Source organism: Anguilla rostrata, chromosome 10 (assembly GCF_018555375.3).
Source record: "Anguilla rostrata isolate EN2019 chromosome 10, ASM1855537v3, whole genome shotgun sequence".
Lineage (NCBI taxonomy): Eukaryota > Metazoa > Chordata > Actinopteri > Anguilliformes > Anguillidae > Anguilla > Anguilla rostrata.
In genome coordinates this window covers 20,821,091-20,844,591 of record NC_057942.1, presented here as the reverse complement: position 1 = coordinate 20,844,591, position 23,501 = coordinate 20,821,091, and the positions used below count along the sequence as shown (strand labels likewise).

The window sequence follows — 23,501 nt, the reverse complement described above, 5'->3', positions numbered from 1 at the left end:
TCAATTCGCAGAAACAACTCGAATCCAGGCACCGAAACATGGATTTGCGGTTGTTATTTTGTGTCAGGTATGTTGGATTTTTGTGTAAAATCATACCTTAATAATGTGTATGCTTGGCTAGCTAATACTATCTAACCACCCCCCCCCCCTTGTTTGTAGAACACAAGGCTCATCATCATGGGTGTTTTTTAATAAATGCTGACAAAAACGTTACAGTTACACAGAATATAAATGAAAGATGCTAAATATTGAATTGATGAGTAGCCAATACAGTAGCCTACATAACTTAAGGTATGATTTTACACAAAAATCCAACATACCTGACACAAAATGACAACCGCAAATCCACGTTTCGGTGCCTGGATTCCAGTTGTTTCTGCGAATTGCAGCGATCCATTTGCTTCTCTTTTCTTTAGCTTTCAGCAGTCTGTAAAAAAGATCGCACAACAGCACTTTCCCATTTTACATGTGTTTTTTGTGTTTTCACGGCATTCAAGCTGAATGCTAACGCTATCACTCTGTAGTCTTTCTGCCACTCAGTGTGTGTAACCGCAGTGACTTCCACCTACTGTGACGGCATGTGCATACCCTCTATTCTGCCATCCAAATAAGAGATTCAGTAGCCTATTTTGCGCGATGGTTGGCAACCCTAAATGAAGTCAGTAACTAGAAACATGATTCAATGTTGCCATCAATTGCGAAATTGGACACTGAAAAAGGGAGGGGACGTAACAACAATTCAAAATCGAAAGAATAATTTTGCTGTTTTAACTGCGTTAGAATGCTGGATTTTGTACAGCATTGATTTTAGAACTGTTAAAAGGCCGAGGTATCCCTTACTTCATTTACTTTTACCATGTCAATCCATTCGTACTTGTCACTGGCACTAAATTCAGCTTGGTAATTTGGCAGAGAGCATTAGCCACATTACCAGCGTTATCACACATGATAGAATCTCCCGCGACACTCGTAATCACTCGTAAAAAAGTAGGCTAGATTGTAAACAACACAAGGTATTTCCTGACTACTTATGCAGGAATGTCATGCGGAATGGTCATTAATATGGATGTCCCGCCCATTGTCCTGCCCCCTCGCAACAAGCAGACAGAAAGAGAGATAGAGAGAAAGAGAGTTTAATTATTTAACTTTTTCTCATGTTTACCGATCAAATACGAGTTTGATATGAAGGTATTAGAAAGTATACACGTTTAAGAAGTCATTTCTGCAAAAAAAACGGAATTTTGATGAAAAAAATTGTTTTCACTTAAAACGCGATTTTCTGGATAATCACCTCGTGCGACTTAAGCCTGGGTTCAGTGGCTCCTGTCACATTTTCCCTCATTTACAAAGGAAGTATTCATATTCTGGTGACGATTAAGTTAAAAACAGAGAGTAAGGTAAGGAGAGAGTAGGAAGAGGAGAGCAGTGACCTCAGCCTCAGCCTGCCAGTTGTCTACACCAAGCTTTCCCTTCAAGCTGCAGAACGTCTCCAGTCTTGACTTTGTCTCCAGCAGCCCATGCTCCAGAGCCAGCAGCTTCTCCTGAAAGTACTGGTGATCTGCGGTGCTATGTTCACTGTCCTGAACTCTCCCCTGAAATACATTACATTTTGACATTTAGCAGATGCTCTCAGAGTGACTTGCACAGATGACATTTTTACAAAGAATCTAATTATATCTCTGGATATTTTTACTTTAGCAGCTGACATCAATAACCTTGCTCAAGGCCACAATAGCAGCACCCCAGCTGGGAATCAAATTCACAACCATTGAGTTACAAGCCCAATTCCTTATCATGAAAGAAAGAGCAGTGTGTGGGCTAGTTTTGATATACTCTACACGCAGGGCCTCCCACTGTCTATGGCACATGGCCGTATGCTAGAGCTCTTCAGTTCACTGCCATTTTTTCACCAATGAGGTCCCTTAAGGAATATTCATTTGTTGTGACACTCTACCCTAAATCTCTGATCTCTGGAAAGAGAACTATGGCCAGGTTTAACAAATTTGGATATAACAAACACAAAACACATTCAATAAGTAATCCTACATTTTGCTTCTGAAGTCATCATTCATGGAATGTAACTCATAATACTATCTTGTTTTATTTGAATTTACTCGTCAATGTTTGGCTTGTCCTGTGCATCAATTTCTATGGCCCATGAAGAAACAAGCATTGGAAACACGTTAGCTGTAAATATTATGGTCAATTTGACAGATGATGGCTTGTTTTTTTTTTTTTTTAGCTTTTAGTTTTCAGTTTTAGTTTTATTATTTTTGCACAATTTAAAATAAAAAAAAACACAAAAATGACAAATATAACAAATAATATACAGTGCAGGGAGAGGCAGAAATCCTCAGTGGGCTTATTTGAAGCCTCCACCTAAATAATGTCAAAAATTCACAATGTTATAAAGAACATAAAGGGTGGTGCCGGCATGCCCCATACCTATACAGCACCGAGAGTTTGGCACTTTTCAGGGTTCCCTACAGGAATAACCACAATGACCACAGACTCTCAGCCCGTAAAAACGTTCATTTATGTACCTACTTACCCCATTTCACACATCCACACAATAAAGCCGCAAACTTTGGGGATTTTGCGGTTTTTCCTTCTTCTTCTTTTTCCTGAAATGCTCCTAGCCCACAAAGAATATGTCTCCCCATTGGGCTTTTTTACGTACATCAACCAATAAAAACATTGGATACACACACAAAATGAACATCAGTTTTTACATTTTAAAGCAGTTAAACTTTGCACCATTGACATCTACATCTCTCGTAGCTCACTGGGTATTGCCTTTGCCTTTAGAACTGACAGACCCGGGTTCAAATCCCCCCTCCGATTGAAGTTAATATCTAACTCATTACGCTACGGACCTACACACCTGCGGACACTGCACAAGGTTGGCCTCCATGGACGCTGACCAAGGAGGACACCACTTCTCCAAGACAGGCACACAAAAGCTCGCCTAGCCTTCACAAAGCTCACCTGGACAAAGAAGAAAGCTTTTGGTCATCAATTCCGTGGTCGGACGAAAATGGAGTTGTTTGGACACAGGGACGTGGCTTTCGTTTGGCAAAAGAAAGGAGAAGCATTCAACCCCAAGAACACCATCCCCACGGTCAAGTATGGTGGTGGGAATGTAATGCTTTGGCCAGTGGCCGTTTTTCAGCCAGTGGGCCAGGCAAACTTGTCAAAGTAAACGGCATCATGAGAAAAGAGGACTACTTTAAGATCCTGGAGGATCCTGGAGAAAAACTTGGCCGTGGGCAGCACTGGACCTTCCAACAAGACAATGATCCGAAACATACAGCCAAAGTGGTCAAGAAATGGTTAACAGAAAACAATATCAATCTTTTGGAGTGGCCCAGCCAGAGTCCAGACCTGAATCCCATCAAGAATCTGTGGAGGGAACTAAAGACCAGAGTGATGGCAAAGAAGCCTTCCAACCTCAAGGACCTGGAGATCTTCGCAAAAGAGGAGTGGTCCAAAATCCCAGTGGAGACGTGCAAAAAGCTTTTTGGCAATTATAAGAACTGTTTGACTGCTGTGTTGGCAAATAAAGGCTTTGCCATTGATTACTGAGAAAGGGTATGAATAATTTTGGACATGGAATGTTTTGTCAAAATGTAAAAAAAGAAAAGAAAAAAAAAAGGTAATATTTTTCATTGATATCTTTAACACAATGTCTTACCATTTTTTGTCACCTTCTTATGTCATTTCCAGCCAGAAGAAACCTATTCATCAAATTAAAATTCAGTACAACTCAAAATTTGGCATGGGTATGAATAATTTTGGGCTTAACTGTATATGCTTTATAATGGACCAAAAGCATTTTATTCATTTTTGGAGAGATTTTGGATATGTTTCTGGACCCCTAGATATTTTAGACCACTGTACTGATGGAAAGCTTGTAATTCACACTTGAAAATGATGCAACAGTGAGTTTCTTGAGTCAAAACAGTTGATTTATAGTGAAATACATGTGTCACGGGTCAGGTAGGTAGGTCCCAAACGCAGAGTAAAAAAAAAACACAAACTCAAAAAGGAAAATTAACAAAGACTTTACTTACACAACAGGGAACCAAAATAACCAGGAAAACCAAAATGCCACGCAGGGCACTTTCAAAAAACACAAAAACAGAACACTCAAAATTCAAAACACACACAGAGCAGAACACGGACAGGACAGAAACCAGGCGGTAACGAACAGGCAGAAATACACAGGCGGAAACGCAGTCAGAAACACACAAACACAAGCAAGCAGATACATACAAATCTGAAACAAACACAAGGAACCAGCACCCGAGTCAAGCGGACAAAGAACTTAAATAGACAAGTCACAGGTGAACTCAATACATAATCAAACGAGAGGGAGCGGATAACGAGAGGCAGGTGGGGACAATGATTAAATAACGAGACAGGTGAGAACAATGATAGAATAATTAAAACCAATAATACAATTAACACAGGGAGGGAGAACAAACTGAAACACAAAACTGAAGTTCTGCCATCTGGCGGCCCAACAAGGAAAGACAGAGACAGAAACACAGAACCATGACAAGATGAATATGTTGTGATTTACAGCAATGCATAATTTGGACATTTTGGATGGATTTGGAGACGCTGGGTACACTGCTTAGCTTTTGCTTCATAGATAGATTCTATAGTAGTTCTACATATCTACCCTTAGATTTTATGAACTTGTGGTCAAGAAGTTTTTGATCCAGGACATGTATAGTTAGGCTGCTGTATATATGCAATCTCTCATTATTTCATTGCAAACTAAAAGAGAGCAAATTTATTTTAGATTTTTTGCCTAGACAATTGCATTTCTGGCACTTTATTTCTTCCAAAATTATGAATATAAACTAATCTAAGTTAGTATTGTAAATGGTACAAATGTCTTTCTTCATTTAAGCCATTTTTCAAGTCTCTATGGTTTTCACCTCGGGAGTTATAGGGCTATATTTTAACGATCTAAGCACACAGTCTAAAGCGCATGGCGCAAGTGCATTTAGGGCGTGTCCAAATCCACTTTTGCTAGTTTAACGGCAGATAATCTGAGCACAAAGTAAGGCGCATGGTTCAAAGGGGTTGTACTTAATCTCTTAATTAATCATAGGTGTGTTTTCGGCGTAACATGAAATAAACCAATCAGTGTCATCTCCCATTCCCTTTAAAAGCCAGGTGCGCTTGTACTTTGGCGAATTGCTATTATAATGGCGGATTTGCCAAGTAGTAGGAAAGAACGCTTCTCTGCAGTGGAAACGGATCTGCGCCATTGACTTAAGACCAGGTTTTTGTTGGTCAATTGCACAATTGCTTTCTGCTGTCTCAAGATAGCAATGCGCCAACAATGTGCCTGAACACACCTCATTTTAAGACCAACACGCCGATGGGCGCAAGTACATTTGCTATTTAAACAACGTGGGCACTGGACGGGAAAATGACAACTGCGTCGGTCTGAAACTAGCAAAAACACTTGCGTTGCACTTGGCGCCGCTTTGCGCCGAGTGTAAGATAGAGCCCATAAAGCTTTAAATAGGGTTCCCCCGAAATGGGCATGAATTGGCCAGATTTGGCATGTGCGCTAAGGGGTCAACTACATTACTGCATGTACCCGACAGCTCCTCTTTTCTAAATTCATGTTAGATAGCCCTATAGATCCTCTACCGTCATACAAACAATTCATAGGTCTGTCGTGTGCAATAGCCCATTAAAAGCACTTCCATTTCTAATTTTGACATACACTTTCATTTATTTGGCATTCATGGTAAATAACTGAATCCATGCCTATATGTTTCTTTCAGAATGTAGGCTTATGTGTATGTATGTGTGTTTGCATGCATTTATGTGTATGCATGTCTGTCATAGAGTACATTTATATATTAATTACTATTTTCACTTACTCATTACAAACACAGTGCAAAAAGAAATATCTGATGAATATATAATTTGTGTGATGTAAGATAACCAATATTGTTTGTAGTACAGTAACTTGGCATAATTTTTATAACAATACCTTTAATGGCAGGCCTAGATTTTGGCAGTTTGAATGAAAGAGTTATAGACAGTCCTTTGTATGTGTGAGTAACTTGGCATTTTTGTACGTTGAAAACATGTTTTTCACCAGATTGTATATATACATATAAAATTAATAAATAAACTTTTAAAATAACCCACGATGAAGCATGAAACCTTTCAAGCTGTTCCACATCAAATGTTCGGCCAGTCAACCAATTACTGGCCCTACAAACGTACATACTGTAGATGCACATAATCTCCTACCTTAATAGCCTTATGGAGCTCCTTCCACTCTGTGCAAAGATGGCTCAGTTTGTGCTGGTCGGCAGGGCTTTGTGGAACCACAGCCTGGAGAGCAGTGAGGTGAGCCTCATGCTCCTCTAGATCCTTCAGAATTACCTGTAAACATAAATCCCTGGTCAGTCTATAGCTGCTGTACATCTGTCAATTCATCAGTTTCATATGATGTCACACTCTGTAATCCATTTATAGTGATAAATCATCAAAACAGAATATGAATCTGAAAATGGTATTAAAACACAAATAAACAAGTTACCTCTATGCACATATAAAAAATGGTTCATAACAAATACCCTGCATAGCTAGACTCATTGGTCAACTGCAGGTCAAATTGCTGGTATTCCCCATTCAGCATAAGTGACAGATTGCTTTGTCAACATTTTAAGGCTTGCCTTTTTGGAATAAAACCAAAATGCACTGCACATGTAACTCCTTCATTTAAAAATGATATTATGATGCACAAGCATGTTTATAAACAATTTGAAATTGAATACATAAAGTAATATCAATTTCAAAAATGTATTAAATATATATTATTAGACAGGCTAACACTAACAATAACTTATTTAGATTCAACTATTTTGAGGACAAATTGTATTACTACACAGTTTAAATTACACATATTTTAATAATAATTGGTGAAAAGAAGACTATACAACATGATTCATACATTATTTTTAATTATAAGATAATTTTAGCACCAGTCTCTCTGTCAAAACCTGCTACTCCCTCGTCTTTCTCTCTGGTACATTGTGTGGCGTTGTGATGACAAACAGCAATGAACCCCTTAGCGCACATGCCAAATCTGGCCAATCTTTGCCCATTTAGGGGGTACCCTATTTAAAGCTTTATAACTAAAGATGTGAGCATCACAGAGACGCTGCCAACAAACACTTACATTACAGTGTGAAATATTCTCATTATAAAATACCACTAACCTATTTAAAGATACTCAATTTCAAAAATACGTACAGTATATAACTAAAATATTTTCAGCAGTAACACTTACATTTGGACGATGAAATCTTATCTGTGTTCAGTAGATAGACAGAATGAATGCTCCCCAGTTCTAACTTAGCACAGAAAACGGTATATCAGCTAGGTCTATCAGCAAACATATGCCTTAGCCATGCTCAGAATTTCTCAAGAATAAAAGTACTTCTTTCTTCAAGAAACGACGAAAGTCATCTATAAAATTTCGCCAGGTGCAGTGTCTTTTACTGGTACCACAGACTGAATGCGCAATGCAGCTACAATGAGACAAAACTTTCGATTACACTGGGATATGAAACACTAGACAATTAGACATATTATACATTGTTAAAAAGCTTATTCTGTCACCTATTGGATCGATTAACTGTCAATCAAGCCAGATTGTACTATAAAGGACGACAACACCGAAAGCAACATGTGGTATTACGCACAGGTATTGTGGAAGGCATCCAGGTGTCACAAATGATCATATATTTCACAAACGGACTGTCCAAGACAATATATGACCACTCCGTCTGGAAAGTGACATCTCTATGCGTAAAAGCAATGATAAGGTTGTATATTTATTCCATATTTAGTCACAGATATTGACAGTAGAATGACATGGTATAATTTTTAAAAAATTCATCTTGTTAATTTCAGTGTTCAGTAAGCAGCGTTTTTCACAGCTGTACTGGCATAGCTTCAGCTATTGTTAGCTTTATCTTGTTGCTACGACAGAATAAAAAAAAATTTTCGCAAAAGAATGTTTTCATGTATGCCCAGATCGACACTATTGTCCAGTGTGTCATGTGTGGGGGGTGTAGTTACAGATGAGACTGCAGGGAGGGGGTGCTTGGTAAATGCACGACCAGCGCGACAATGGTGGCACTGAGAAACTCTGTACTCGGAATAGTTGTCCTGAATCGTCTACTAATAAACCTAGAACACCAAGTTTGTGTTTTCAACTCATAATTTGGTTGCAGTAGCACAGAATGTCTGAATGAATTGTTTTTCATCGTTTAATTTCAAACCCAATGTGCTGGAGTACTGTGCCAAAACAACTAAAAAGTGTGTCACTGTCCAAAAACTTTTGCATTTTGCACCGTATATATAAAATATAATTGCCCACCATGAATTGTCCAGTCAATGCCTTTTTGGCTGGGACATCAGGTTTAAGTTCATCTGTGCAGATAAAATGTTCTCTTAGGAGGCGCAGCCATTTCAGGACAGACTCGTATCTTTCCCCAAAATCCTTTGATCGTGAAAGTAAATCCTACATGTGACACAAACAGACAGATTTTACATACAGAGAACAAGCAGATAAATGACTCTATCGGACACTCTGAGTTGTTTAACTAAAAAAATAAACAGGTTGGTTTAATTGTTTGACCAGCTTATCTGGGCCTTAAAATGGGTTTTAAGGGGTGATGCATACTAAGTGTTTTCAGAGCAACTAAGCATTCCAAATCTGAAAAAGCTATTTTGAATGAATACACAGTTCCCACCAGTGCTGCCCAATCTGTCAAATTAATAAAACTATGAGACTAAATTATTGTGATACTTTTATCCTTTCGGAACATATTTCACATTCACCAACTGTATCTGTAACTGTATCTGTGGGTTATAATCCAGTGTACAGGAAATAGCACAACGCAGATTAGATCAAGGACGGTATAGGGATCCTGAAATCAGCACAAGAGGGTGCACATGACTTCAAAAACTGACAGCAGGATGTTACATTATCCCCTGAACAAACAAGTATCAGCTTCTGAAAATATGTATTGATGGAGGCTTTGATTGATTATTTTGGAAGTACCGTTGAGAGGCAAGTAACAGACTATATCCTGCTGCACCTCCAATGTGTGTACACTAAAGGGAATACTTGGTTTCAGAGAGCATGTTGAGAACATGATGCACCAGTAGATAGGTCCTCTTCTGAAGCAGCTGGCCATGCTTTGTTTCCCTCTCCTGCACTGCGATGCTTATCTCTGCCCCAAGGCTCTCTGCACTCTGTGGGCCGAACATGTCAGTCAGGAGATATCCCTTCACCTGCAGTTCCTCCAAACGCTCCTGCAGCTGCTGGCTGTCTTTTAACAGCTTCTAAACAGGGACAGAGCACACAGAGTGCAGTGTAAACCAAAACCGAGGCCTGGTTAATACAGTTTTTTGAGGTCATTTTGACTCAATATCTATAGAATTGAGCCAGATTCAACCAACCAAATTTACAATATTGAAAGGAAAATGCAATCAAACTCACCAGATTAATCTCACTGCAGTGTACTTTCCTAACCTTATTGTGAAACAGCAATTGTTAGTAAGAGGTTCTTGTCCGTAAAAATTACTGACACTCCTGGCTTTGATTCATTGTTCAGACTACTTCCTGGTTTAGTTTATATTTCATTAATTGTATTAAAATGATGATGACTGTGAAGTTGGAGACAGGTGTAAGAGGGAAGTCAAACTGGGACCCAGAAAAGGCTGGCATTTGAATGAACCTGCAGGCTGAGACTCATCCTGGACTTCAAAGAACCCAGAGCCGTGTGCTAAAACAATAAGTTACTCGGACTTCCTCAGGATGAGCAGGCCATTGGGCCTCTGGAATGTTGCCATCTGGACACAACTAAGATAAGGGGAACTGGTCTCTTTGTCTATGGTTGTGGGTGTGTGTGTGTTGGGGTCATTAAGATCATCAGGCCTCTGGCAAAATGGTGGGGCAACTGCGCCTGACAGTACCACAGTGCCCTTATGTGGTCTGTCATTACACTTTTTATTTTCTTTTCTGGATCTGGACTTTAAACCATCTGTTTATCCTATTTACAAACCCCGGAAAACCGTACAAACCATGCACATATTTTCATTATATTACTGTATTATGCCTTATGTAGTAATAACATGGATTGCATGTAAAATGGTCAAACAAAAGGCTATTTTCATGACAACTGCACCATAATATTACATCCACTTGACATGTTTGGTATGGACGTATTCAGGAAAATACAAGCAATTGAATGAAATATGTTTCATACCAAATAGAATTTGAAAAAACATAGTTTTAGAAACTCAGGGAAAAACTATCACAATGGAATGTCCTCTCTGGTAATCATCTCCTTTTCCCAATTTCCCCACTAATTGTTTTAACAACCGCCTCCAAATGGTGGGGGCCGAAATTCCAGATTTTATTATTCGGCCAGGTTAATTTATGGCAATGCCGCCTAGACCAAACGCGGGATTTGGCTTAAAAGGAAGGGAGACAAAGCAATCGAGGAAGATCGTAACCGACTTCCCACATTGCACATACTCTGTGCTCTGTGTGTAGCTAGACAGGGAAGATCGTAATCGACTTCCCACATTGCACATACTCTGTGCTCTGTGTGTAGCTAGACAAGGAAGATCGTAACCGACTTCCCACACTGCACTGTGTTCTTTGCGTAGCTGAATAGGGAAGATCGTAATCGACTTCCCACACTGCGCAGACTCTGTGATTTCGTGATTTTTAGCTAAACACGTAGGTAAGAACTTTTTACTCTGTATTTATGTTTTTAAACCTTATAATTGATTTTGAATTTGAAGCTAATGACCTACCTGCCTGTTCAATAAATTCTTCTTATTTTTAACTTGCGTGGTCTTCATGACTCTAAACCATTTTATCTTCTTTTCAGCCGAAATTCCGATTAAATACTCAGGGGGACAATTATGACTAGGACCTACTGATCAGGGGTCTAGTACAGCAAACGTCTTTAGTGAGGTCTTCAAGTTAGATAGGCGACCACGATCTGCCCGCTAACGGGATTGGTGGTATTGGTTCTGGTGTTTTGGCTTAAGAGGACCCATGGGCGTTATACGCCGGTTCTTGCCAAATTCGCCTTAAGGAGCCCGATAGATACACACTGTCCTGGGCTCATAACTATCTATGCACAAAGGAAGGCATGTATTATGGTGGTCAGCCTCCTACCCTCTGGGTTCTTCACCGAACTGAGATTTAACAATAGTGCTAAACCCGAGAGCATATATTGAGGAATGATGGCACAAGATAGAGTCGAGTGTAACCACTCCCAAGTTCCACGTATAGTTGAACCCAAATTTTAAATTATAATTTAATATGGAGTCAGATTATCACGAGGGTAAAACCTAGTAACTGTTACGCTTACTTGCTGTGGTCATGGATATATTTGATGTGTTGTTCCGCGCATTTGTGAATATTCTGATGCTCCCATTGGAATATTGACAGTCCGGCGACAGATCAGATATATCTCTGATGACAGCATAGCCCCGTTTGCGAACGGAGAATAACCAAAACGCTACTGGTCCGTTTCAGGCCAGTCTTAAGCGGGATATGAAGCAGCGCCTTCATATCTGACCCGCAGTGACGGAACCAGTGCATTCTTAAGTATAATTGTGCCCTGTTCGTACAAACAGAGGGAAAATAACTAACATCTCCGGTTTTGAATCACACCAGCCAAGGGAAAACACGCGGTGCCTCATTGGTCTAGCTGTGAGGTGTTTACACAGGAAAACATATTCATTGCAAAGGCAAATTTTACTTGGTCTTGAAAAAAGCGCTCCAGCCATGAGCTGCGCACCACAATTATCGGAAGACCCCTTATCCTTTTTTCTCAAATTTTTTAGTCTTAAAGAGCTTTAAGTCTTTTAAATATAAAATATAAAACCAAATTGATTGGTTTTATATAGACAGGGGCAACACTGGAAGAAGGAATTTATGTATTTGCCTCCTAATGCTGAGAGCTTTATTAACCCCCTCACCATTAAACTCTCATCTCTGAATGACCTTTACTGCGATGTCAGCAAAACCTGACTCTGAGGGCCACTTGGGTGTGAGGGATGAGAGGCCTTTTTGAGACACAACTCATGAGTGGAGTGTGAGCCAACATGGAAGGTTATGGAACCCTAAAAAGATTTTGTGTAACATGACAGGGCATATTATTTGTTGATGCAGATTTCGTATTACATTTGATGACAATGTAACTTTACTAAATTACATAGCTATTTGTACAGTTAACGCTAGCTACCGGACCATGTCAAGAAAGGCAACATTAGTTTAGTAAATGTTGCGCACAGTAGCCATCTCTCATATCAGCTAACATTGCGTTAACTAGCTAGCTAAATTGTCATTGCCTCCACCCTGCCCACATCTGTCGCCACCTGCTGTTCCCCATCACCGCCACCCATCATCTGAGCCAAATCATAAACCTTATAAACCTGACATGTTGGTCACCAGTCGGCACCCTGAGCCGACCAGAGGAGGATGGGTTTCCCCCTTGAGCCTGGTTCCTTCCAAGGTTTCTTCCCATCTGCCACAGGGAGTTTTTCCTTGCCACTGTTGCCTTGGGCTTTTTCCTGTGGGGGTTTAGGCCAGGGTTGTCTGTAAAGCGTATTGTGACAACTGCTGTAAAATATGCTATACAAATAAAATTTGATTGAATTTGAATTAACATAATCTAATGTCAGCTAACAATTAGCAAAAACCCTAGCTAACGCTACCGACCGGTACCGACCTCGCAAACCGTCTCTGGAATGCAACGCTACGTTGTTGCAACGTTGCTAACTAAAGCCGGACACCCACTGCACGCATAGCAGCCGCGAGCGCACGACGCGCGTAAGTGAAGCTTAGTTGAAGTACTGTTATTACAACGGCAGCGGGCAATGTCCTCTACACCAGATGCGAATGTGTTGCGAACCGGCTGCGAAACTTGTGCGACACAAGCGAACTGAAGCGTAGTTTTTCCGCTTCTGTTCTATTTCTCTGCTTGCCGTGTGTCATGATGACCTGTTTATACACAGAAATATGCTCTAAAATGCTAGGTATACATGCTGTGATTTATATTTCATCCTTATAATAGGCTATTGGGGGTGTGTACAAGCCTTTTCGTTTTTGTATTGTCCTTGCAGGGCAAAAAAAAAAAAAAAAACTTAGTTTTGCCATCTTATTTTGCGGAGGGGGTGGGGTAAATATGAAAATACACCACAGAAAGACGTAGCCTATTGAATGATGTAGAAGTGAATGCACCGAGCAGCGGTTTGTTAGCTCGAGTGTTGGAAGGTAGTTTTTAACCAACCATTGCTCAGCCTATTTGACTTCTCCCATGTCTTCGCTCGCCGTGCTTTCAAAAAGGGCTTGTTAATAAAAATCAGATAATCCACAGAGCTTTAAAAAAATCAGATTTAGTGGTCTTGCCGATGAAAATGCACGTATTTTATAAATGAAGTTGTAAGCAAGCCTTTATTACACTTGTACTTCAAAGCTTCCGGTGTTCATGGCGTTGTGGTGTTTATATCCCTTCAAGTTTAAACTGTTACGCTATCTTTTTGACGATTAGCTGATTTTACTAAATTTGATCATATAAATGTTTTGACAAGAATAACAAGACGACACGGGAATTCCCAATGGTTGATTATGGATTATTTATTATTATTATTATGATCATTACATATTCTTCATAAAGTCGGCACGCTTGTTAACCAAGCAAATAAATTAATGCAGTTTGATTATTATGTAGGCTACGTTGCGATTTAAGCTTATGGTAATTCTTTAAAGCGTTTACTTTCTCACGTATTTACATGAGTTAACAAACTATTACTAAATTAACAAACTGATAAAGGTCTCTCACCAAGTATTCACTTAACCCATAATCAACAGTTGTGAACAAACGTGAAATACACGATGTAATCCCACTGCAGACTGCGAGAGCTACTAGGAATATAGAACTTTAAGCAAGCCTTTGCGCGACACAGACGGAACCCGTGTAGACACACGACGCGCCGCGCCGTGCTGCTTACGCGACACTTACGCTACGCGTGCGGTGGGTGCCCGGCGTAACGGTGAAGCCTCAATATACGCGGCAACAGCCGCCTGTCGCCGCGCCGCGTCCCCACAATCGGCTTTGTGGGCGTCACCTATTTTTGACAGACAGTTGTGTTCGTTAAATGTTGACCGGGTTTAATATCGTGTTTCATATTCATTGTCCTGTCTGAATAAAAATCATTTTTACAGTAACCTAGATCTGAAAGATGTTAGTCTGCTGCCTAACTAGGCTGTTTAATGTCTAGCTAGTGAGTAACAACCAACAACAAAAACATTGTCTGGCTAATTAGCCAGATAATGCCTTCAAAGTTATATCTGGTTAGCTAGCTAGGTGGCTGGTAGAAACGAACAACTAGCAACTAATACATTAGGAAGATTTGTTTTGTTTGTTATTGTTTGTTGTTACTCACTATAGCTAGACATTAGACAGCCTAGCTAGGCAGCTTATTAACATTTTTCAGAGCTAGGTTACTGCAAAAATGATATTTATTCAGACTGGACAGTGAAAGTAGCTAACGGCGATAACTACATTGCAGAGCCACCGACAATTTCAAAGACTTTTCTCCACGCTGCGTTCCTCTTATCAATGTCTCTGTAGGAGATTTTATTAAGTTGGGAAACCCGATACGGCAATTACGAGTTAGGTCCTCCATTGTGGAACGATAGAATGTGGAACTAAAATGAGAAAAAAATAGGGACAATTTACTTGACGGATCATTAGATAAAATCAGATTGGTTACTGCGACGCGGCGAGGGGGTCAAAGTTGAATTTTTGCCATCTCCCTCGCGGCCTCGCCGCCTCTCGCCGCGCCGCCGGCAATCCCAACATGCCTTGCGGGGTCTGGCCGCCACCCCTCATTCAAAATGAATGGAGGTGGCGCCGCCGCGCGGCAGGGCCGCGTATAGTGTGGCTTCCCCGTAGGTTCAGATCAATGATTCACAATGAGACGAAACAGTTTTAGAACGTTGCAGAGAAAACTGCAGCGGTGTGAACTGGTTAGTTGCAGAGCGTCTGAAGCCGTTGCCTGGGGTCTCAAAAGACCCACCTTGTCAAATCGCTAAGTGCAGTTTTAGAAAGTTTACAATCCGACGTCTTGGAATTTTGCAAGTTGCATCCAGTCTCGTTGCGAATCATGATCTGAACTGGCAAGACACTCAAGACGCTCTGCAACTAACCAGTTCACACTGCTGCAATTTTCTCTGCAACATTCTAAAACTGTTTTGTCTCCTTGCGAATCATTTATCTGTACTGGCCTTAACGTTACCGTTATTTACATTGCCATCAAGTTCATCAATACATTATAATGATCGGAATAAAGTCGTCTTTACACAGAGCATTAACCCCAGGGTATAGGTGGAGCAAATCTGATTTCTGTGTAAAGATGTCAAGCCGGAGAAAACTAAATAAAAAAATTTGGCAGTATGGATTAACGTTGTTATTGTTTTATTATTTTATTATACTTCCTCATATGTTCCTTCAGCCTAGATGCCCTTTTTTGATGAAATCTCCTTTGTTTTTGTTTTATTCTTCTTGTTCTGATTGCTAATTTAACGCCCAGCTCAGATTTATTCTCGAACAGTTTGGCTAGCAAAACCAGAAACACCAGGGGTAACATTTTGCAAGGCAGCTGTTTCAAAAATATCACACAACAATCATTCACGAGAAAGACAATGTTTATTGTGCATGAGATACATATTTGCACGAGCCACAACGAATCCCACGGATTCTTGTCTGCAGCGTAAAGATGTTCATACCAGGCAAAAGGTGGATAAAGAACGTCTGTGGAAACTGATCATCACTAATTCTACCCCAGGTCTGCTACAGCATTTTAACCCAGCTCGGCAGTGTAAAGATAATAAGTTAGCCTAATGTTAGACAATGAATGAGTATGTACATAACGTTACTTTTATAACAACCATTTTTTATTCAGTAAATAGTAAGTGTTACCATGGCCAGGGGCCAACTGACTGACATCACACAGGTGACACTGTTTGGAAGTTGGGAAGTGCGGTCCAAAAACACACCTGCAATTACCATTGCCATTGGTACCGCCAAAGAGAACGAAACGGAGATCTTTGAGATTGTAACTTTAAAAATGCTTTTTTTAAAAATGTCCATAAACAAATACTAATAAATAAGGTCAAGCACCCAAGCTAGCTCAGACATGAGTCTGAAGGAAGTAGGCACAAAGCTTGACATGGCCCGCTTGGTCCTGAATGGGAGTGACCTATATCTGCGGCCTGAAGGTAGGTGGCTGTAGGTTGTGTAGTGTGTGTGTGGTATCTAAGGCTATTTGTAGTCCTTTTATTTTAGCCTGTCTGCTGTAGATGCTGCTTAGTGGTTCTAGGTCCAGTCCAATTAGTTTGCTGCTCATTCTGATGATTTTGTTGAGGATTATGGTGGATGTCACTCAAAGGACCAAACCAGGCTGTTATGTTGAAGGTGATGATGGGTTCAATGAAGCACCTGTAGAAAGCTAGTAGAACTGGTCGGTGGATTTGCAGAGGTGAGTGACATGGTAGCCAGATCAGATATTAGCTCCTCCCTCTCCAGTGTGAAGTCATGCTGGTCAAACCTGAAGTAGAAGTTGTTCAAGTTCTCTGCCATGCAGATCTCGGTATGGTTAGATTGTTAGGGAGGCCAGCCAGTGTTTTAGTGCCTACACTCTACACTCAGAACACCCATAGCCCCTCCTGTTTCCTGTAGTTGAGGTATTTCAGATGTTTGTAAATGTTTTCGAAATGGTGCACCTGGTGTGACAGTACACATTTGGATAGTCTTCATTATGATTTGAGTACTCTGTTACTATACTGGAATAATTCATCTGATGAGAAACACGTCTTCATTGTACAAAAATGCCAAGTTACTCATGCATACAGTACAAAGCACTGTCTATAACTCATTCATTCAAACTGCCAAAATCTAGGCCTGCCATTAAAGGTATTGATATCAATATTACGCCAAGTTACTGTACTACAAACAATATTGGCTATCTTACCTCACACAAATTAAAGAAGCTGTATTCCAAAGCAGTGCTAGCCAGTGTTTCATAAATTGTTTCAATCACTTGGCCCTGTGTGTACAAGTATATAGTACATTAACGGGCCAAACATATGTGTCAATAGGTTTGTAAGAGTCTAGATTGATTGAATAGACGTGAATATGTCAAATTTGTATCTGTATGTATGTATTTATCCACTCCACCTTTCTGTTGCGTGAATGATTGTATGTTGCTTGGCATAAATGTCTGTTTGTAAATGTGAATGTTACATGCTACTATGGAACTGTCTCCATGGGGATAAAGAAGTATTCTATGTATGTGTGTAAGTATCTATATAAGTATGTATGTATATAAACTCCTCAAAAAAAGTTTGGAAAATTGTATTTGGTTGATCATATCTCTGTTGTTACTGTATTATTAGCATTTTATATCATTGGAAAGCCTGTTAAATTCCCTTTACAATGATGTCCCATTTGTAATGATCATGCATTTGTGGGATAAGCAGCACAGCTGATTATGAGGGTGTGGTCCCAAGTGAAATGTGCCAAATTTCCCTGCCAATGTCAAACAGTGTATTCTCCTGTTGGTATTGACTCTATTGTTTTGAGATATTTGGGGGATTGGATGATTGAACTCTATCAGTAACAAGGAACAAACAAGACATATTGGTAATTTTATGCTTTATTCCTTGAACAGTCAGGAGCCTCAGTAGCGGGTGGAAGAACCATACGCAGCCACAACAGCCTGGCACCTCCTCCTCATGCTGGTCACCAGCCTGGTCACGCGCTGCTGTGGGACGGCATTCCATTCCTCAACCAGGATTCGTCGCAGGTCAGCCAACGTGGTTGAATGGAATGGCCTGCCAACAGCCCAGACCTCAACCCAACTGAACACTTGTGGGATCAGCTTGGGCATGCTGTACGTGCTAGAGTGACCAACGCAACCACCAAACAACTCCCCAAAACCCCCAAACAACTCAAAACAATAGAGTCAATACCAACAGGAGAATGCACTGCTTGACATTGGCAGGATAATTTGGCACATTTCACTTGGGACCCCACCCACATAATCAGCTGTGTTGCTCATCCCACAAATGCATGATCCTTACAAAAGGGACATCATTGTAAAGGGAGTGAACAGGCTTTCCAATGATATAACATACAATGTTAATAATACAGTGACAACAGAGATATGATCGACCAAACACAAATTTCCAAACTTTTTTTGAGGAGTTTAGTATATTTATTTTAAGTAGCAAATATACAAGAACTTCTACATTTAGTAAAATGAACTTGACAAGCAAGTATAAATATATGTTTTTTGGAGGAATATGCTTTCTGTAGGTATTCACCGGCAGTTTTATACATTCATTGAAATGTCTTGCATGAGGCAATTGTTGTTATTAGACACTTTGATGTGCACTGCTTTGGAATACAGCTTCTTTAATTTGTGTGAGGTAAGATAGCCAATATTGTTTGTAGTACAGTAACTTTGTGTAATTTTTATATCAATACTTTTAATGGCTGGCCTAAATTTTTCCAATTTGAATGAATGAGTTATAGACAGTGCTTTGTATGTGTCAGTAACTTGCCATTTTTGTACGTTGAAAACCTGTTTTTCATCAGATATCATTTCCTTTTGCACTGTGTTTGTAATGAGTAAGTGATAATAGTGATTCATATATAAATGTAGTCTATTACAGACATGCATACACATAAATGCATGCAAACACACAGCCTACATTCTGAAAGAAACATGTATGCATTGATTCAATCCTTTACCATGAATGCCAAAGAAATGAAAGTGTACGTCAAAATTAAAAATGGAAGTGTTTTTAATGGGCTATAGCACGACAGACCTATGAATTGTTTGTGTGTTGTGAAGGATATATAGAGGGACTTGAACCCAGTTTTGACAGTTCTAAAGGAAAAGGCTGCTTTAAAACGTACAAGCTTATGTCCATTTTGTGTTTGAATCCAATGTTTTTATTGGTTGATGTACGTTAAAAAAGACCAATGGTGAAATATATTCGTGGGATAGGAGCACTTCAGGCAGGAAAAAGAAGAATAAGGAAAAACTACAAAATCCCCTAAGTTTAGGGCTATATTGCGTGGACGCGTGAAGTTGTTTGTGAATTCTGTGTGTTGAAATTGGGTCAGAAGGTACAGAAATGAATGTTTTAAGGGCTGAGAGTCTGTGGTCATTGTGGTTATTTCTGTAGGGAACCCTGAAAATTGTCAAACTCTCTGTGCTGTATAGGTATGGGCATGCCGCCCCACCCAGCGGGGGCAGGGGCGTTTGTTTACCTTAATGCTCTGCACCAGTAGGGTAATGTGGGAGAAGTCAGTCACATCACCAGATGCCTCTAGAATCTGGGTGACCAGCAGACTCCACTTACTGAAGCCTTGCAGTGGGTCCAATAGAAGCTGCCTCAGAGCAGTTTCCCTCTGTGTCAACAGCGTGAATGCATGACCTTTCAACCTACAACATGATGGCAGGCTCATGCTTATCTTTCAGATGTACTCATAGACCTTTTTCAGAAATATTCTCAATTTTTTATCTGAGACAATAATACTTCAGCTTTGCATTAGGATAGACAGAATAAACCTTGAGAAAATTATGGAACAGTTCTGAAAGGAACTCACCCCTGGTACTGCTTCAACACAGCCAGCACCTGGTCAGAGAGGGGCATGGGGTCCTGAGATATATGGAATAGCTCAGTAAGCTTGCCTTTAAGCTGCTCCACATGTGGCTCCTCTGCTGCCACAGCCATGTGGATGTCCTGGAAACACACACACAAAAATGTAAAACATGGAAGTCTTACACATACACATATAATACACACAGGTCAATTATAGTCACACTTGACACCCCCGCCACCCATCCCCACACATACACATACACACACACAGTTACAAGCACACAAATCTAATGCAGTTAATGCATGCAAAAATCTAGACGCAGGTCTTACGCAGACAAGCACACACAAACATGCAAATGTAATGTAATACATCCCACCAGGAAACAAAATTCCTAAATGAGCAACATTAGGACTTAACTTAAAATATACAAGCACGAAACCGTGCAGACCCACGGCGCACCTGTACAAAGTGTCATGAGTAAAACTTGGCTAACTATATAGCTAGCTAGCTATGGCATGTCCTCACCTCTGTAACGTTATTTGTTGTCCTCCGTGTGGCCATACATCTGTATCGGTGGTACGCGCTAACTGGTAGGTTAACTAAAGTAGGCAAAATGCTAACATGTTAGGGTTAGCTAAAGTAACGTTAGGCGATAAAGCGGTGCTTAAAAATATTGTGCCGTTCGAAGTGGTGATTTTGGGAGATGTACCTGCGCATGCATCCTACTAAAAGAAGCACCACCTACTAAACAAAGCACCACCAGCACAGGCGTCCCACAGGTCGTCCATGAATGAGTGAGTGAGTGACCACAATTTGCCATGCATAGCCCACGGCGGCAGTTCCTGCACGCCGTGGGAAAAAGAAGAAGATAATTGTGCTGAATGTGACAAAGGCTGATCTGCATTCACCAGCATATATCTCTTAAAAATAACTTTCATTTGTTATATGAATTTTTCACTGGGATACCTAACTGAGATGCGCTTTTTGTAATTGTGAGAGGTGTGTTTGTTCTTCGTTTCTTTTCAACCACTCCTTTCTTTAGACCCTCCCTATTAACTGGCCTGCAAATAAATACTGGAATCTGTTGAGGATATGGCTATAATACCTTAAACAGATGTGGAAGTTGTTTTATATACCTTCAACACAACAATTAAGTGTACAGCAATATACTTCTCCTTTATCTATACTACAGTGCGTATTCACTTAGAGAAGCTCATTGTTCATTCAATGACCAAGAAATATGGAGCTCTTTTTGTAATTCAGGGACTGGAGTTTCAGATTCCAGGTGGAGAACTGCACTGTACCCATTTTACCCTTGATCACTTAACCTGAATTGATTCAGTGAACTATTGACCTGATAGTATGTAAAATGTGAGATTTTTAAGCCACTCTAGATAAAGGAATTTACACAAAGCAAATACATTTTTTAACTAGAAGAGTGCACTCAGTAGAGTGCAGATCTCCGCCAGGCGTGTCTGTCCGTTTGGAAGCAGTTGTTGATCACTTGCGGCCCCTACCGGCCGGTTAGGAGGAGTGAGGAGTTAGCAGTCAATGTATTTCAATGGACAATGATGGAAATTAATTCAAATAAAATACTTGTCGTTGAGCGCTTTGCAAAATATTCCAGAATTCAGGTCCTTGGCCTGCTGTCAGCATGCACAACAAATATTAGGCTGATCGGCCCAGTATGCGAGATTAGCCGCAGACAGAGACACATGCACAAACACACACACCCGAACAAATGCATAATCCCTCCAGGCCCACGCCTGGCGGAGATAATAATGTGATGCTATGCCGAGATCCTTCCATGGTATATCTACTAACAGCATACTACCCAACCTTCACACATCTAAGGTCTTGGCGATATTGAATTTAAATATATACTCAAATTAGTACCTTCATGTCATGCTAATAAGCAGCAGGGGTGTAATGACCTATCCAGTATACCCTAAGGACAGGTAGCACAGTGAAAAATATTACACTCTGTTTAGACTAAAAGTGAAATTACTCAAACAGGGTAAGCAGCTGTTTATGCATTGAAGGGTCATATAATGAGAAAACAGGTGACCTGCCCTGAATTTTTTCATGGCAGGTATGTATTTCTTATTGAAGGGTCACACGATGAGAAGGAAAAAAATGACCAATTGGAGGGAATGCTTATTCGTTATTCACATACTTAATCATGGGAAAACCAAATACTGAGGTCACAACCTGAAAAATATTTCAGAAGGAGTTGTGAGAAGGACTTAATTTTTTCCATATTCAATGTCAGTTTTTCAGTATTACCCTCTTAGCGCAAAGCCCCTAGTGGTTGGCACGCCAGTGTGCCGAGATTGCTTAACTCAGACATGCAGTGCTACTGCAACCAAGAGTTAAAAACAGAAACTCTTTGTTTTACTTTCATTAGTAGACGATACATGACAACTATGCCGAATACAGATTTTTGCAGCGCCACCATTGTCGCTCTGGTCGTTCATTTAACAAGGACCCCCTCCCTGCAGTCTCATCTGCAACTTGTAACGGGGGTACTGTTACTTTAAGAACATACAAGGGAGCCAGGCTAGGGCACCTGCGCAGACTCTCTCGGCCAGAGTAGGAGAAAAGATCAGAAGTTGGTTCTTGTCAGATCGAACTATTCCCTGCTCTCTTTTTTTTCTTTGTTATGTGATAATGCGACGGCTGTTTGTCCATTTTGTTTTCTTACTAATCTAGTTCATGTATGAAAAGGTTAGTGCGCCGTAGAGGCCAGGCATGGTATGGTCCTTGCTGCATTTAATAAAGCTGCATCTTCTAGTGTTTACGACGTTGTCGCCCTTTTTAGTACAGTCTGGCTTGATTGACAATTCATTTATTCAGTAGGTGAGAGTATAAGCTTTCTAATGATGGATAACGTCTAATTTTGCTTTTGGAATAGTGTTTTATATTTCAGCGTAACCGAAATTTTCTCATCATCGCATTCACTTACGCATTCACTCTGTGGGAGCAGTAAAAGACACTGCACCTGGTGAAACGTTGTCAACGATTTTTCGTGATTTCTTGGAAAATACTATTATTATTGGGGACTTCTGAGCATAGCTAAGCCATATGTTTGCTGATAGACCTAGCTGACATCGTTTTCTCATGTAAAACAGAAGCGGATAGAATTGTATCATTGATTTACTGTCTCTGTCTTTATCTACTGAACACAGATAAGATTTCATTATTGCTATGTAAGTATTACTGCTCAAAATATTTCGGTTATACACGTTATTTTTGAAATGGAGTGTCTTAAAATAGATTAGTGGTATTTTATAATGAGGATATTTCACACTGTAATGTGTGAAATATCCCTGTACACCCAATCTCTTGGTCCTGTAATCTCTGCCCATGGGTTGTCCTATCATTGTTATGCCGATGACACCCAACTCTTTCTCTCCTTCCCGCCCTCTGACACTCAGGTCTCTGCTCGCATCTCTGCTTGCCTGAGGGACATCCAGAGCTGGATGGATAACCACCATCTTAAGCTGAACCCAGGTAAGACGGAGATGATCTTCATCCCTGCTCCATCCTCTAACCTTCTCGACTTTTCTATTTCCCTAGGGGACAGTGTGGTGTCATCATCACCCACCGCAAAAAACCTTGGAGTGGTGATGGACAACAGACTGTCCCTCTCCCAGAACATCACGGCGGTGAGTCGAACGTGCAGGTTCTTCCTGTACAACATCCGGAGAATCCGCCCCTTCCTCACCACCTACG

General features: G+C 40.4%; 2 protein-coding genes across 11 annotated transcripts in view; one reads left to right on the top strand and one right to left on the bottom strand.

Annotated features, from left to right (window-relative positions):
* The window catches only part of LOC135233747 (uncharacterized), a 789,909-nt gene that overhangs the window by 357,640 nt on the left and 408,768 nt on the right, over positions 1 to 23,501 (top strand). The window lies entirely within an intron of this gene.
* The window catches only part of LOC135233732 (nesprin-3-like), an 81,562-nt gene that overhangs the window by 16,476 nt on the left and 41,585 nt on the right, over positions 1 to 23,501 (bottom strand). For 3 of the 4 annotated variants that reach the window (XM_064297534.1, XM_064297533.1, XM_064297536.1), the window contains exons 7-12: positions 19,770 to 19,906; positions 19,431 to 19,605; positions 9,220 to 9,402; positions 8,432 to 8,575; positions 6,292 to 6,426; positions 1,431 to 1,592 (exon numbers count right to left, since the gene is read on the bottom strand). In XM_064297534.1, the coding sequence (XP_064153604.1) occupies positions 1,431 to 1,592; positions 6,292 to 6,426; positions 8,432 to 8,575; positions 9,220 to 9,402; positions 19,431 to 19,605; positions 19,770 to 19,906 (936 nt within the window). The remainder of the gene's footprint in view (positions 1 to 1,430; positions 1,593 to 6,291; positions 6,427 to 8,431; positions 8,576 to 9,219; positions 9,403 to 19,430; positions 19,606 to 19,769; positions 19,907 to 23,501) is intronic. The other variant, XM_064297535.1, reaches the window with a different exon arrangement.